The following is a 17,924-nucleotide window of genomic DNA, read 5'->3' on the forward strand; positions in this document are numbered from 1 at the left end:
ATTAAGACAGACCTATACTACACCAATATCACTGCTTTTATGATTCACAGCACAATCTACTGCAACTCCATGAGGTGGTAATTCACAGAGGTATGGGCCTTACTTGAAGCTCCAGAGATGTTGATCATGAATTTGGCTTCCTGTGACGTGAGATGGCCAAAGCTGTTGACCCATGCACACACGCTGGTATTTACAGTTGTTTCATGGACGCTGGCCAGTCCTCAAGCAGACCACTCATATGGGGAGCACCAAATGAGTTCCATCCACAGTTCTTTTACAAACTTTTAACGCCTCATGAAGACGGGAGGATCTCTTCCAAGTGCAACCTGGTCACATCAGGGCACATTCAGCAGCAGAAATCTATTTCCAGTACAGTCCTTGGTATGGCTAAATTCCACAGTCCCTTTTTCAGCAGTCAAAAATCCATGATAAATTCTGTACAACACTGCAGTCAATAACAGCAGCACCAGACAGTGTATTAATTTCTTTACCATAAAGCTGTGTGTAATTATAACTTTCTATGTGTGGTGTTATCAAAAGCATCACTGAATCTCTAAATATCAGATGTTTATATCTGGGTAAATACATTGCTGTACAAGGTCTTTGACATGCAGGTCATGCTCTAGGACTTGGGAATATAAAGTAGTACTTGTTATGTGGCCAATCATAAAAGTGACAATTGTCTTCCTAACTGAAAATAAACATGAGCATTAGGAATTAGCAGTCTCTAGGATCCTAAATGCCTTAGAAATATTGTTTATCTCTCAATTTATAGTATAACATTTTTCCTCCCTCTCATGCCCAGTACACCAGACACACTACTGCTATTGCATTTGTAGGGGTGTGTAAACAGAATTTCTTCCACTTGGACTGAATAAGACACCCTGGGGGTTTCATTGGAGTGAACAAGCAGAGAGTCTTGTTCCAAGTAACAAAGAAGGCAAGGGGCAGGGGAGAAGACCCAGTATTAAAATCATGAACACCTTATCAAGGCATTTCTGTGCTTCATGGAGACAGATGGCATATACACTTAAGACAGGGAGCTAAGACAAACGGACAGAACAACATACAGGACAAAGCACCTGATTAAATACTGCCTGGAAATCTGATTAATCCTGTGAGTCAGAAATTTAAGGCTGGTCAAGAAAGCTTCCTGTGAACAACAATGCTCCTTGTTGTTTGCAAAAAAATTAATAATTAAAATAAAGGAAGGGGGTAAAAATGAAAAGAGCTTTGAATGATACTTGGCACTCTGCCTCTAAAAATGATGACAAATTCTGGGATTAAAAAAATATATATGACTCTAGTACCAAGCAGCAATTCCTATCTAAACAATGCAAGCCTGGCTGGCAGTTACCTTTCTCTCATGTTTTGTGCCTTCCCCAAGCCATTAAGTAAGAGATCTGGCCTCAGCTTGCGTGTAACCAGTAATGACAACCTCTTTGCAGTTATCTGTGTGCAAACAACCAGAGACATTCAGAACTCCAATACAGCATTGTGGAACAGAAGTAAATCAATCAAGAAATTAAATCTTTTAAAACAAATATTTTTTTCAAAGAATAAGAAAAAAAAATGTCAAGGAGAAACTTGCCCTCCATGCCCCACAATTCAACATGCAGAACAGTCGACCAGTGCTTTCACATCAGCAGGATGGTTCGATGCAAGTACACATATCTCGAGCCATCCATGGTCCCCGAACTTTGCGACATTGCTTTCAGGTGATAGAGACAAGATGGTCCATGCAAATGAGCTGACCAAAGTCATGTTGTGAGCAATCAAAATAGAATCCCAGACATCTTCAGAATGGTTTAGAGAGTCACAAGAAATGAAGTTCCCATGAAGTGGTTGGCATTTGGAAGCACACTGGTTTAAATATATCTCCCTGAAGATATGTTTGTGTATTAGGGTACTGGCCAATATCTGATGCTATCTGTCATTTTATTGCGAAAGGAGATCAGGGCAATTAATATGGAGAAGTAGTAGCACTACCAGGATAAGATTCATTTAAAGCCAGGATAAGATTTGTTCGCTACCCAAATGGCATTTCTGACTTCAGATAGTAGTATCATGCAGGACTGGTACTGTATTAATGGAGCTTGGAGTAAGTCTATGTTTAATTATTTCCATTATGGGGTAAACAGTACTTGAATTAAACCAATTTAGCCGACTGATGCAGTTTGGTTTACAAGATAGATGGGATGGGAGATCGAGAGCGCCTCAGAGGACAAGGAGAGTTGTAGGGTGATGTTACTGGAGAGAGCCTCAGAGCATTGCCTGCCAAGCCCGCTATGTTGTTTAAGCTTCGGGATTTTTCATATCCTTTTATGAAAAAATGCACAGACATCAGTTGAATTCAACCAGAAAATAGACAAAGACAAACAATATCATGCAGGGTAATCAAAAGTGCTATTTTTGAGCTCAAAGAATTTGTTTACAAAGAATTCAATATTGAGACAATTTACAACTCTAAAAAAAAAAAAGAATGAAGCTCACTGTAGCTGTCACTTCCAAAAGATTAAACCAGCTATCACAAATTACTGTTGCAATACTTCAAAATCTATTCGTTTGCAGATTACAGTTTGTATTGATGTAATTTTGGCATACACAATATCAGAAAGCTTTTAAGAATTAGGCAAAGCAACTTAAGTAAGATATAAATTTGGCAAATATTTTTAAATTTCAGAATATGTTCCTTAAAAAAAATGAGCTATTTTTTCTCTTTTCACTTTTTATTATTACTAAGCTAATAAAGCATGCTTAACTTTAAGTGGACAACTCTTTTCCAGCATATTTAATCTTCCAGCCTTATGGGGTTAAAAGGATGATACCTAAATAATGGTTTTTAATGCAATTATCTAGATGATGTAGAATGAATGCCCACTTCTAATCCCTTGTATTTTACAAAAAAGTGAAAAGAAAAGAAATGAATATAAATTGAGTCATAATTTTAGTAAATTAAAGTCTGATTTTGATTATATATTTTAGGCTGACTCTCCCCTGCCAGGAATTGAGAACAATTTGATCTTAATCCACCTTTTCTTTCTATTATCATGCATTCTAATCTTTTGTTCATGATCATCATGAACTTACAGAACGAAAGATACTTCCCACAAGCTCTAACCTATTGATTTGCCTTAGCTACTCAAGCAACACCCCATCAAGGTCACCTTTGGAAGGATTCATATATTGCAGTATTTTTTATTAGAAAAGATTAGAGGCAGGTAAATGAGGAAGGGAGTACCTAGTATAAAGTTAGAAGTAAAATTGTCTTAAAATCCAGGCAACTATTAACTGAAAAAGTAGTTATATTATACAGCTTAGCAAATAAATGTTCTGACAGCTCCACTGAAAAAGTGTGTAGATAGGAAAACGAAATAGCTCTACTGTGGGGTAAGGCTGGAATAATAGGAACCTCTCCCTACATATATACTCACAAACTTTCAGCAGATTAGATGTCTTTTTTGATATTTTGTAGATGGAAATTTATGTCCTCCATTAACTACAATAAAGTTCTCCAGGACATAATTTCTGCTAATGAGAAAATTATCTGCCTATATATTTTGTTAGTATTTTGAGCTATAAAGCATGGGAGGTGGTATATATTTCATTCTCCTTTGGTGGCTAATGGAATAGTTAATGGGAGAATGTCTTAAATAATTAGAAAGGAATTGTAGGTCATTTTTTCTTACATAGGGATCTTCACGTGCCTGGAGGGCTAGTTATCACTACTCTTCCGTAATGCGATTGGAAATGTAACTGGGAATTGTAGAAAGAATAATTTATACAAGTTGACTTGGATTTTTAGTGTAACCAAAAAATGTAAACTAGACTATAAACATTGATTGGTTTTGATTAAAAGCAAACTAGTGAATATGTATGAAACCAAGAAGTTGTTAATAACTAAAAATCATCCTTATAAAAATGTACCTCTTGTTCCTCACAGTCACCATGCTCTCTATAAGACTTCCAAAAAGGTAAAAAATCTGTTTGACAATTTACATTAATCATGCTAGTTACATGTAAATCGTGGTTGCCATTCTCAATGTTTACTTTTCTGAATTATAATTATTAACTTAAATATTATTTATTCTATTTTAGGTCTTTTATTTTTAATAACTATGATTTCAATGTCCATTTGAGAAGGCTTCTCTTATAATTTAGTAACAAGTATTTAATTAGTAAAATTATAAGTTATTCATATAAATATATTGTTCCTTTATTCTTCAGGTTCATTTATGAACAGAAAATTTGATAAAATTTTGCTTTATCAAACTTCTACTGAATGGAATGACTAAAAATATAATTCATGAGAATAAACAATGTTGAACCCAATACATGGTATACATTTTATACAGCTTTTAAGAGCACATGTTAGTTTGGGGCAGTGTTGAAACTGCCTATTCATGTACTATCAATGGGTATGTTTGTGTTCATGTGAAATGATTTCATAAAACTACTATATAAATGAAAACACAGGTTCTAAGTTTTGGGAGTTTACTCTTTTAGGGAATCCACATGTTTTCTTAATGTATGCCCAACTGCATTTACATTTGTTGGTAGAAAAATAATACAATGGGAATCCAGTCATTTTTCTCATCTACATAGGGGAGAATTTTCATAACTCTAAAATCAGGTTAGGGTAGAAATCAATTTGAAAGGCAAGGAAGAAATCATATAGGAAATAAGTATCTGAGTAGGAGTAATAGGAGACATCTCTAATCTACATAAAGGAAAAAGGAGAAGAAATGAATGGATTTCTAATACACATGACAAAATAAGACACTGAGAAGATTAAGTGAAACTAGCCAGAGATGTTATCAGACCTAGGAAAAGAACACAAATCTGCAAAAGAATTAAGCAAGAATGAAAACGAAGTTGATTATGGTGAGAAATGGCAAAGAATAAAAAGCTCATAGATGAGTTTTCAAAGATGTTCTCACTGATAGAATTTGTATTTGTGAAATAAGATTGAATGTATAGTTTTCTCAGATAAACTGAATATCTTATGAATTGCTTTGCTCATGAAACTTTGCTATTTTATGGAAAAACTATATTTATATAGTGCTTTATAATTTGCAAAGTCTTTTTTCAGATGTGATCCCTTTTGACAGTTTAAAATTCAAAATATTTTCTAACCTGGAAAAAAAATTCTATCTAGATCCTTAAACATGTAACCCTAGTATAAATATTGCATGTGATACTTTATTGAATCATGCTCAAAATGCACATAAATCTAACCACATATTACATAAAAATACATATATACATATACAAGTATATATGTATATACATGTATAGTGATTTAAGATTACAATGCACTTAAAATACTATGTTCTATAGTATTAGTTAGATATTATTATTGAATATATGTACATATATTTTGCTCAAATACTATGATAGAATATTAACTACCTTTATAAAATATTTTAAAATTGTTGTAACATGATATTTAAATGTAAAATAGCAAAAAATCAAATAAATCTATTAAGATCATTGAAATACATTTTGGTGCAAGGCATAGATGCAGAGATTGAAAGTTCTTAGAATGAAGAAGGATTTAAAATACTACATATTAAATAAACAAAAGAAGAGTCCTTTGTCTTCTCTTTCACGACTCACAGGTATGGAGACAGAAAGAACAATATAAAGTGCTCAGAAGAAATGAAAGAGAAGCACAACATGGGAAATGAGCTATTTCAAAGAAAGTAGTCATCACAAAATAAATATTTTAGGCTTCAAATGGTAAAGTATTCAATAAGAAGAAACTTCAATGAATAGCAAATAAGCACAATATTTTAAAAATGCACTTGCACTAACATGAAAGTTTTGGAGTGGCTTTTCGTTCAAATTCAGTCAACTGCATAAGAAATTATTATTTCTTCATAAGAAGTTAGTAGTTCTTTCTCTATTCTGTCAATAAACAGAGAAAAATAACCATGGCATTAAAGCCACTGGAATTCTCAAAGTAGGAGGTAATCTAAGAGCATACCAGCACTTTGACAATGGTGGGTTATAAGTGTCACAAAACTATTTCTTAAGGAGAAGAAAAAGGTCCAATTTTTGGTTGGTAAAATTTACTAAAACAAAAACAAAGACAAAAACTAGCACCTAAGGAACAGTCCTAGACACCTGGCACAATCTAGGGAAATGAAACTGCTGGAGTGGAGCTTCAGTATCCTGTTATATTCCTTAACAAAGATGTCTGTCCAATACAATGTATTAATTCAACAAATATTTATTAAGTATCTTCTATGTGCCAGGCACTGTTCAGTGTCAATTAAAAAAATAATAAACTTAGAATTATTACTGCCCTGAAGGAAAATTCCATAAATACATTTTGTAAGTACACAAGTAGCCTTTCCAGTGATTGTGTATATTGTTCTATATGGCTGAGGATCTTGTACCTTAGCAACCTTCTGACATTCAGGTAAACCACTGGGAAAAATTGCCCAAATACTGGATAAGAGACAACTAGAGTACGTTTAATGTTTTACTTTGAAAAGAGCTTTATTATTATTTTAGATTATTAATTACTTATCAAATATATGCATAGTGTCAATTCATGAGTTTAATTCATTGTAGGAAAAAAGATAACTTTTAAAGACTGCTGAATCCATTGTATTAAAATAATTAGATGAGTGACTTAATTTTTAAATACTTCATTACAATTCTGCCCATAGACAAATGAAAAACCAAAATATAAAAAAAAGAAAGAAGGGTGAAATGCCTTTTAGATATGACAATCAAGTCGACTGTTATGTATTTTTAAATGTTTATAAAGAGAGAAGATATGATGAGGAAAGGAGCACCATGATGGCACAGCTGCTCCTAGAAAATGATGAAAGAGCATTTTACAGCACTCCATATATTTGCAGCATTTAATTGCTAAGTCACGTGTTAGGATCTGATTAAATGCATGCCTACCTTTCCTGATCCCTCCATCAGAAGCACACGTGTAATCACCTGTCGTCAGTAGGAAACATGTTTCCCCTCTTCTGTGTTTGTCTCTGGTACTAGAGCGTCTGATGGGGAGCCTTTCTGGGGGTGATAATGGCGGCTCACTTCCTGTACTGTCGTCACCTGATAACACTGGTCACAGCACCATGCCCATTGACAGACAGTGATGGATGAGGAAATGAGACAGTACAAAGAGTTTACGCCGAATGTCCATAGTACAGTCACTCGATATACAAAACACAATAATCACATCATGATAAGAAAAATAATTTTCATCACTCATTAAAAAAATTTATGTGGAGCAAAATGGAAATGTATTGAAAAGGAGAGAAATGTTGTTTGGGAAATTTTAACTTCATTTTGGATTTTATCTAATAGGACAATAACTTTTACAAAATTAATGTGAATTCAAACTAAGTGTGATAATGAAGTAGCACACAAATTAATATCTATCCATTTTTGACATGTTATCTAGTTAATGAAAATAGACATCATTGAAAGTGGAGCCTACTGAAGGAAAAACTCCTAAGTAAATATTTGTCTTTGCAGTGCTTTAAGACACATGCTTTTATTATTTTCTGAAAGTAATTTTCCCCAATAAATTGTAATGAAAATAATCCTGAAGTTCACAAACTTTATGTCCAGGTTCTCTATTTTGAGGTGACAATATTTTTGAGCATACCAGTGGAAAAAGATCAACTTCTCAAATGCCCTTGAAACAATTGTTTACTTCTATATGCTTGCCAAAGACTTTCACATCCTATCAGCCTAGATACTAACTTATAACAATGTTTGCCCAGGCTGAGAGTGTGTCCTCCTTTCCATGCCCTTCATACGGGCTCTGCACAAGTACGTGAGAGCAGTCTAATGAGAGCAGCAACACCAACTAAATTTCATCTTTCATAAAGACATTCCGGGCATAACAATTCTCAGATACATATTGACAGAATTTGCAAAACAATCTACTAAATAAACATAAGGACTGTGAATAAAATCTTTTAAAAAGCAGTTCAGTTCCAGCCATTTTTTTTTTTTTCCATCTACCCCATAATAACTTTGGGAAGCTAAGGAGGGAACCTGTGAAAATGCCGCTTGCCTTTTCTGTTTGTTTGTTTGCTTGCTTGCTTTGTTTAATTGGTGTTATTTCTAAATAACGCAAAATTATTCACATGGGATTCTAGTAAGTCATTTTTCTACAAGAAAAAGATCAAACCTATCTAAGTTATAGGGAATACATATATCTTAACTTTTCATAGTGGACAACATCTAAATTGTGTAAACTACAAAATATTTCGTCTGTAGTAGACATAATAGACTAGAGATGACATTATTGACTATCGCTTTGGCAAACTGAATGTCAATTTACAATCAACCCTAGATTATTTATGACAATAGAGAGGAGTAGCAATTCAACTAATTCAAGCAGTAAATCATCCAAAACTGAGTTCTGGGAGGGAACAAAGCCCAATGCAGAGTGCATAAAAAAGGAAATCCATAGAGAAATTCAACCTAGCCATTGATTGGCCAAAGCAGATCATCTATCCCCTGAATAATGTTGGGCTGATTATATTACATAGCACCTTACCCAATAATCCAAAGGGATTATATTGAAATATCCTAATTTAAGAATAATGAAAACTTAATGAACCCTCCATAATATTACTGAGGAAGCGATTTACTTTGAAAAGGGACATCTTACATATCACCTCTTTGGTGTTTAGGCCTTTGAAATGTAAATGTCCATTCTTCTTACATATCTTCTTCTTGTGAATTAGGTTAAAATGCATGGCCCCATGTGGCAGAGATAAAACTGAGACAAACACGCCAAGCCAAATGATATGGAGATCAACATTTTGAGAATGAAGGATGGAAAATGTCCAGTATCGTACCATCACATCGTGCAGGGAAACAAAGAAACATTGGCACAAAAGCAACAAACAGGCCAAAGAAAATATTGGTACCATCAGCAAAGGGCATTCCCACTAAAGCAGGAGAGCTCTATAGCCAGCTATGCAGACTTCTACTTAGGATTCGTTTAGAAAAGCTATAATCTAGCTATCTACAAGCCTGACACAAACAAATTTTTTGTGAAGGGGTAGAACGGAAAGTTCATGAAAATTTGCGGAAAATGAGAATGCTTGCCTTCTATTTCAGGGACATACTGGTCTATAAAGTATTTAATGGCATGCATTTGAAATTGTGCCTTACCTGATCTGTTATGTTCCAGAAGCCGATTGTCTTTGCCCAGACATGTGTCACCCTGTGTGCTATTACAGGCCATATTTAATTCTGTCTTGCAAAAAGTAGGCGAGGTTGCCTGAGGGGCAGGAGGGATGTGCTTCTTTCTTTTTCTTGGAAGTTTCTGCTTCGCCATTGCCAAGGAGTAGTACATTCCAAAATTGTTGACAATGACAGGCACTGGCATGGCTATTGTCAGTACTCCAGCCAGAGCACACAGGGCTCCCACAAGCATCCCTGACCACGTTTGGGGGTACATATCTCCATAGCCCAAGGTAGTCATGGTCACTACAGCCCACCAGAACCCAATAGGAATGTTTTTGAACTGCGTGTGCTCACTAGCTGAAGGGTCATTGGGTTGAGCTCCTACTCTCTCCGCATAGTAGATCATAGTAGCAAATATCAAAACTCCTAGAGCCAGGAAGATGATCAGCAGCAAAAATTCATTAGTACTTGCTCGAAGAGTGTGTCCAAGCACCCTCAGACCTACAAAATGGCGGGTAAGCTTGAAGATTCTCAGGATCCTCACAAACCTGACAACCCTGAGGAAGCCAAGTACATCTTTAGCAGCTTTGGATGACAGCCCACTGAGTCCCACCTCTAAGTAGAAGGGTAGGATGGCCACAAAGTCAATGATATTCAAGAGGTTTTTGATGAATTCAAGTTTATTGGGGGAAAAAACAATACGGACTAAAAATTCAAAAGTAAACCATACCACGCACACTCCTTCTACATAAGTCAAGGCAGGATCCGTTTCGATTTCATACTGTAGAACGACACTTGTGCCATTGATGACTGGTTCTGTCTTGTTTTTAACAATATTGAAAGCTTCATGTGTCTCCAGGCAAAAAGTTGTGATTGAAACCAGGATGAAGAATAAAGAAGCAAAAGCAATAAACTGTAGAGAAAAAAAAAAAAAGAAATAAAAGAAGAAACACAGTGATCTAACCATAATATATTTCAATCCAAATCTAAATGTATCAATCCCTGTAGTAGAAAAAGTATAAACATATATTTGAAGATTTCACTTGGCATGTTACTCAAGTGTAAGAAGACATGTGTAGGGAACATTCATTAGAGTTGCACTGATGATATGTTTCAAGTTCTGTTTTCAGCTTATATAGGTAAAAATTTTGATTTATGTTGGAAAATCATTCGACTCTTTTGTGTAAGACACTATACCTGTGAAAAGAGCATAAAAATCCTTGCAAAAGAATGTTAAAGGGCAACAGGCTGAAAAAAAAATATGTAGGCAATGGCTCCAGATATTTTTTACCATCCTAGGAATCTTCACATATTAGATCAAGATTTACAACCATAAATATAAGGTGCAGTTCACACTGATAGAAATTTGGTCGCCACCCATATTTAACTGTAGGTTTCTTCTATAATGTTCAGATTGTCATGAGGTATGAACATGAAAAAAAAATTTTGAGCTATGTTACCATTTATATTATATCAACTTAAGGCAGAGTCTTGTCCAAAAAAGCAAATCTAGGAAAAGTAGGCACGGAGCCTGAAGAGAGAGAAAGAGTTAAGGAACAAATTAAAAGGCAGTCTTCTTCCTGTCCTGAAAAAGAACTCCAAATGTTAAAGTAATATGTTATAAAGTTGCGGGTTTTTTTTTTAATTCAACACTTCTTTGGTCAACAATATATGAATACACACCTACTAATACAGAATAATAATAAAAGCTCTCACTTATATAGTTCTTAGTAGCGCCAGACACTCTTCAAAGCAATTTACGTAATTAACTCACGTCAACACTCATAACAACACTACACCACCACCTTTTACAGTCACAGAGTTTGTCACTTCTCCAAAGTCATAAGATTACAAAGTGATAGACCTGAGATACTAACTTGATAAGTTTTGCCCCCGATTCTGTTCCCTTAACTACCAAACTCTCAAATGTAGAATACAAATATGTTGAAACCTTTATTTATCTTGGAATCACATACTTCTTAATATTAAAGATCTGAAAACTTGAAACCCAGTTGTTTTAGTAAATGGCAGTGTTGCCATTTGTCAGCACCAGAGGCTTTCAAAGAAGCTGGAAGATTCCTGGTGCTCTCTGATAATGCTCTTAGATTGAGCATGCTTAATGAATACCAAGAGACTATTCCTTGAATGTCTAAACAAATGAATTATTCAGGGAGAGGAGGTCATCAGTCAATTGGAGGGAGGCCATTATTTACAAATAATAGGGTATATCCCAAACCCGAAGCTCTTCCCTAATATCCTGCGTCTCAACCATGACATTGAAAAGATCTAAGTTTCAAGAATAGATTGAAACCACCTCTTTTTATTCCCCTGGTTGATCTTCAATGGACGAGATATACAGATCTCGCCAAATACATAAGAGATACACAAAAAGACTAAAAAAAAAAAAAAGTCGGCCTGAGAGTATCTACTTTAAAGAACTACCCCAGGGGGTAAGGGCAAGATAGGGGTAAAGAATTAAGAGGTACAAACTACTATGTATAAAATAAGTTACAAAGATATATAGTATAGCTTAGGGAATATTATCCAATATTTTTAATAACTAAATGGAATACAACCTTCAAAAGTTGTGAATCACTATGCTGTACATCTGAAACATATAATATTGTGCATCAACTATACCTCAATTAAAAAGAAATGAACCACTCCAAATTATGGACTTGTTTCTATGCACTGTGCAGTTAGTACATCATTCATACAGTATTATAAGTCATGTCATTTTCAAGGCTTTGACTTATTTTTCCGTGCCTATCTTCCAACTTCCCTTGTTTTTAACAGGCGATGAAGTGAAAATAAAAGATATATATTAAGGTGGCTTTTAATCTAAAGCACTATGAAAATATCAGAAATCATTATTATGTATATTTTAGTATATTTAAAAATATAATTATTACCTCAATAAGAATTACTAGAACCTGATGTTTTGTTCATTAAATGAGTTATGTTGTCAGGAAAAGGTCAAAGAAGTCTTAAGATACCACACTTGGTGGTTGGGATTTAAGTAACATGAATCATTTTGTACTTGGAAATTATTTAAATTGCCCACCCATATTCCCAGAAAAGGAATTTGCTCACATTCATTAGAACACACCTGGGGAGCTTTACACAAATGCAAATTCCTTACCCTCATGTCAGATGTCAGACACAGATTCTCTTGTTTGGGGAGATGGAATTTGCATTTAACAAGCTTCCTAGGTGATTGCTATGCATAGTAAAATTTGAAACCACTGTTCCAGTGTTTGTTCAACAGACAGATAATACAAGATTGATAATTCATTATTAAATGAACTGGAGCAGTTTTTAAATTACAAGAATTTGTAGACTCTTAAAAGAGTCTTCCTAAACCTTAATAAGAGTAATTCACTACCTCCTACGTAATGGTATGTTTAGGACCTGTGTGTGTGTGTGTGTGTGTGTGTGTGTGTGTGTGTGTGTGTTTGTGTGTGTGTGTGTGTGTGTGTGTTGTGACATAATTCTGGCTTCTACACAAATACCTGTGAATAAACAAAGCAACGGAATAGTTTCTAAATATACACAATTCTAAGACACAAAACTTTAGAAACCAAAAATTGTCTGTTTTTATGTCATTGGAACTTGCATTTATAAATATTTTTATCAGCATTATTTAAAGAACTACATGATGATTGTTGTATTTGTATTATTCTTCATTGTAATCTTTATAACTCAGTATATCTTTAGCTTTTAAAGACTTTGTAAATCTGCTGGAGTGTGATAATACTATAATAGGAAACTAAAAAGAGTATAAAGAATGGAAACAAACTTTGATATTCCTGGAAGTATACAACATTCATCTTAGAAGTACCTCATTATTTTGCTTAAAAAAATGGCTAGATAGGTCATTTTTTATTTATAAAGGCTAAGGACACTAGGTATGGTCTAGAACAAGAGTTGTAACTGAGAACCAAAGTATGCTTCATAATAACATGGTAGGAAATTGGAAGTTGGCCTCTGTCAGCCTGCAAGTGAGGACCTTGGAAGGAAGTTGAATTCTGAAGAGAAGGAAGTGGAAAATGTCTCTAAAGAGAAGGAGGAGAGGCCCATAATATGAGTACAAACAATTGAGAAATCCCCCCACAGGTACAGCAGCAGAACTCTGAGTGACCAATGGAGAATATTAAATTCTAAGATGATGCTTGCTCTGTTATGCCTTCAGCAAAAGGTGGTTGTACAAAACAGCTTGGTGTTGAAGGTGCTTTGAGTAATGAAGGCATTGGACCATGGGAGAACAAAAAGAGGACATCAGTCAACCATGGGAGGCAAAATACGTACTGAGATTCAAAATCATAAGAGAGTAACAAATAAAAGTAAAACGTAATAAGGAGAAATGCAGCTCCCAATAAAGTCCTTGGAGATATTGGGAGACAGAGCTTCCCATGGAAGGAAGAATAGGATCTCAGTTTATTAGGAGCTTAGTTTGAGTATCAAATGAAAGGGTGACTCCAGAAACCTTGAAGATCTAGAATTATCCAGAGGCCACATTTGGATTCCTTTAGCCAGGAACTTGTGAACTTTATCTGAACTTAAATCTAAGAGTCTTGGATATACAAAATGTCTTCTTTTGTTCCTGACTCACGGAGTTAAGTCGAGATGGGTAAATATGAGGTTAGATTGAATAATATTTTAAAAAAATTAAAAAGGAAATAAATGGGGAAAAAGAAGGTTTTATTTGTTTTTCCTCTTCACTGAACTGGGAACTGTTTAAGGACTGGAATGATGTCATATTCTTTTCTGTACCTCCTGCTTCTGTCACAATAGTTAGTATTTAGTATGGCTGGATGGATGAATAGAAGGATGGAAAAATTAATAAAAGGATGAATAAATTAACAAAATAATAAAGTAGACTATATTCTAGTGGGGATAAAATTGATGTGAAAAAAGGAAATAACAGAAATGAAAAATGAAAGTGTGCATATTGAAGCAAAAAAGCCAAATTTACAGCTGAAGCAAACTGAATTGGCTCACAGGTCCAAATGTTGCCAATGTTAGCTTCCATTCATTCTGTTAATGAAGCTTGTATCTTACCAGGGAGTTGGGGAAGAAACTTATACTGCCATCTTTCTCTTCCTTTTCCCCTGTGATAAGACCACAGACTCCTACAAGCATTAAATGAAAATAAAAAGTGGCATGTTAAATACTAATTAAAATGTTAGAAAGCTTTCTAGACAAAATGTAGCATGTTGACTGAATTCACAGAACTGATATTTCACCCAAGGCAGTTTCAGGCTGGGAATATCCTACTAAAATATTGGCTTGTGCGTCCAGTGAGTAGTTACTTTTACTCCATAAGCTCAGTGCCCATGCTTAGCAACATAGAGTGCCCCAAACTCTCTCTCTCTCTCCCTTTTTTTTTTCCAATTAGCAATTATGGAGTAGAAGTCCTCAGAGTCCAGGTTCTACAAAGAAGGTATTATGTCAATCAACCTCAAAGCAAACATTCAAGTAGAATCTCCAGGTATATATAATAGGCTGAGAGAAACAGAGGGAAAGTGTGGTATATTTTTATGTTTCATCATTTTCTCTTTCAGGTTAGCATTAAAATATATGTAACTGAACTCAACAACTAACATTCTCTAACACCATACACAAAAATAAACTCAAAATGGATTAAAAAACCTAAATGTAAGGCCAGATACTATGAAACTCCCAGAGGAAAACATAGGCAGAACATTTTTTTTTTTAATTAGAACTACTCTTTTTTTCTTCTAGTTTTATTGAGATATAATTGAAGAACACTCTTTGACATAAATCACAGCAATACTTTTTTGGATCCATATGCTAATGTAAAGGAAATAAAAGCATAAATAAACAAAAGGGACCTAATTAAACTTAAAAGCTTTTGCACAGCAAAGGAAACCATTGACAAAATGAAAAGACGACCTAATGAATGGGAGAAAGTATTTACAAATGATATGACCAATAAAGGATTAATATCCTACATACATAAACAACTCCTACAACTCAACATAGAAAAAACAAACAACTCAACTAAAAAATGGGCAGAAAAACTGAATAGACATTTTTCCAAAGAGGAAATGCAGATGGGTAACAGGCACATGAAAAGATGATCAACATCACTAATCATCAGGGAAATGCAAATCAAAACCACATGAAATATCACCTCACACCTGTCAGAATGGCTACCATCAAAACACAAATAGCAAGTGTTGGCAAGGATGTGGAGAAAAGGGAACCCCCGTATATTGTTGGTGGGAATGTAAATGGGTGCAGCTGCAGTGGAAAACAGTATGGACGTTTCTCAAAAAACTAAAAATAGAACTATCATATGACTCAGCAATTCCATTCCTGGATATATATCAAAAAAAAAAAAAACCCAAAAATTAATTCAAAAAGATACCTGCACCCCCAAGTTTATAGCAGCATTATCTGAGAATGCAACAACATAGATGCATTTAGAGGTAGTAGATGTGGTATAGAGACACACACACACACACACACAAACACACACACACACACTAGAATACTACTCAACCATAAAAAAGAATAAAATTTTGCCATTTGCAACAACATGGATGGACTTATAGGGCATTATGCTAAGTGAAATAAGTAAGACAGAGAAAGACAAATACTATATGATATCACTTATATGTCAAATCTAAAAAATGCAACTAGTGACTATAAAAAAACAGAAGCAGACTCACAGATATAAAGAACAGACTAGTGGTTACCAGTGGGGAGAGGTAGGGATCAAGAGCTACAAACTATTAGGTATAAAATAAGCAACAAAGTTATACTGTATAATACAGGGAATATAGGCAATATTTTATAATAATTGTAAATGGGTATAACCTTAAAAAGTGTGAATCACTATATTGTACACCTGTAACTTATATAACATTGTATAGCAACTATACTTCAATAATAGCTAGCTAGCTAGCTAAATAAATAAATAAATAAAATTGAACTCAATAACTAATTCAAAAGCTCCAGAACTTATAAACATAATGAGAACCAGACTCATTAAGTGACCCTTCCCCATGCTTCCCTAGCCCAGGATCACTGATGATATTGTAGCAATTTTCACACACTTTTGTTCTGATTCTACATGCCCACAAATTCTTCAAAGAGAAGGACTTAACATCTATCCTTAGAGCCAAGGACAAGGCCTAATCCATGACAAGAAGTAGGTGCTCAGTTCTTATGAAATTAGTAAAGCAGCACTTTTAAAAATATTTATTTGTTACGTAAAAATTCTGTTGGCCACAACAGAGAATTTGTCTTTAAAAGTCACTTCATCTCATTAATTCACAGTCAGAAATATGGACCTTCATTGCAAAACTTAAAGGGAGAAAAAATCTGAAGAAAAATTAAATTCACCTCTATTTTTTAATGAAAGTCAATGATATAATTTAATACTTGGAAATAAACATTATGAGAAGATTTTTAAGACAAGTTACTTAAATGTATGCTAAGGAATTTGTTTTCACAATCCCACATGAGGTACACCTATTTTTAGTTTGTATTTCGAGAGCTTAAATGAAATCAGTACACAAGAAGAGCAAGGACTTCCAGTGATGAAGTATCAGAGCTCATAGTGCCTCCTGGTCCAAAACCTCCACTTTTAGAAATTTACTCTGGTAAAATATGTATATAAAAGTACAAGGATATATGTAGGGCATTAATTTAAGCATTATTTGTACCCAAAAAGACCCAGAAAAATGTAAATACTCATAGTCATGGTATTGTCATAAAATCGCATCACAAAGAATGATGTAGTTCAATACATACTGACACAGAATGATCAATAATGAAACATATTAAACAACAACAAGTGGCTCATAGTAAATACTAAGTATCAGATCCTTTTCTAAATGGCTGTGGCACAACAATACACAGAGTCCAATCCCATTTCTTTCTTTATGTACAACTAGTGTATGCAAATAAATAGAAACACTATATTCTCAGCAGTGATGATGTCTGGGTATAAGAGTGGCCTCAGGTGAGTGTGTTGCTAATGGAGAATCAAAACTGATTTTATAAATGCCTGCAAAGTTTACATTTTTCACAAAACTTTGATCATGTATTTTAAGTTTAATTTTAAAACAAAATTCAAAGAAAGTAATGACCAAGAGAGGATTAAACCTGGATCTTCATTCTCAATGACCATTAAGCTGATTTTATTTGTCTACAGAAATTATACATTTGCAATTTTTCTTCTTTTCTATAGCACCTGAAACTCAGCAGATGCTCTTAATTATGTACGTATTCAAGTCCCATGTACTACTTTTGCCGTAAATAACAAGTGTGGTGGTGTTTACAGAAATGTGGTCTCTAGAGAGAGAAAAAGTCTCTTTCATTAGTAAGTCTATCCTCAAAGGCCAGCCAAACAGGGAAAACTAGAGACCAGTGTCTGCTGGTTCCATGCAGAGTTGACAATTACTTTGACTTCTTCTGAAGCTGGTAAAATCAATTTCTCTTCATCCAAGTTTCACCATTTAAAAGCAGTTCCACAAACTTAACTGCATTTATCGTATTGAATTAGATTGAAGAAATCTGATCACATACATGATTACTAAACTCAGAAATCAGTGAAGAAGATTAAGCTACAGGTAACTGTATATAATCATGTGTGTGTTTATAACAAGGTATATGTTTTATGTCTATATCTACATATAAAATGTGTTATATGTATGGATATATGTGTATTATACACAGTAGGTATAGATTAAATATAGACACAAATATAT

The 17,924-nt window shown here is 34.3% G+C and overlaps 1 protein-coding gene across 10 annotated transcripts in view; it reads right to left on the reverse strand.

The window, feature by feature from the left end:
* Nucleotides 1-567: 567 nt before the first annotated feature.
* KCNC2 (potassium voltage-gated channel subfamily C member 2) overlaps nucleotides 568-17,924 on the reverse strand; it is a 189,978-nt gene continuing 172,621 nt past the window's right edge. Inside the window, exons 2-4 of one of the 10 annotated variants that reach the window (XM_024123070.3) lie at nucleotides 9,166-10,093; nucleotides 6,925-7,089; nucleotides 568-1,452 (exon numbers count right to left, since the gene is read on the reverse strand). In XM_024123070.3, coding sequence (XP_023978838.1) covers nucleotides 1,391-1,452; nucleotides 6,925-7,089; nucleotides 9,166-10,093 — 1,155 coding nt within the window. In that variant the 3' untranslated portion in view covers nucleotides 568-1,390. Of the gene's footprint in view, nucleotides 1,453-2,182; nucleotides 2,320-2,855; nucleotides 2,891-6,730; nucleotides 7,090-8,620; nucleotides 8,768-9,165; nucleotides 10,094-17,924 lie in introns of those variants that run through there. The other 9 variants (XM_055085218.1, XM_055085217.1, XM_024123068.1 and 6 more) reach the window with 9 other exon arrangements.

This window comes from Physeter macrocephalus, chromosome 6 (genome assembly GCF_002837175.3).
Source record: "Physeter macrocephalus isolate SW-GA chromosome 6, ASM283717v5, whole genome shotgun sequence".
Taxonomy (NCBI): Eukaryota; Metazoa; Chordata; class Mammalia; order Artiodactyla; family Physeteridae; genus Physeter; species Physeter macrocephalus.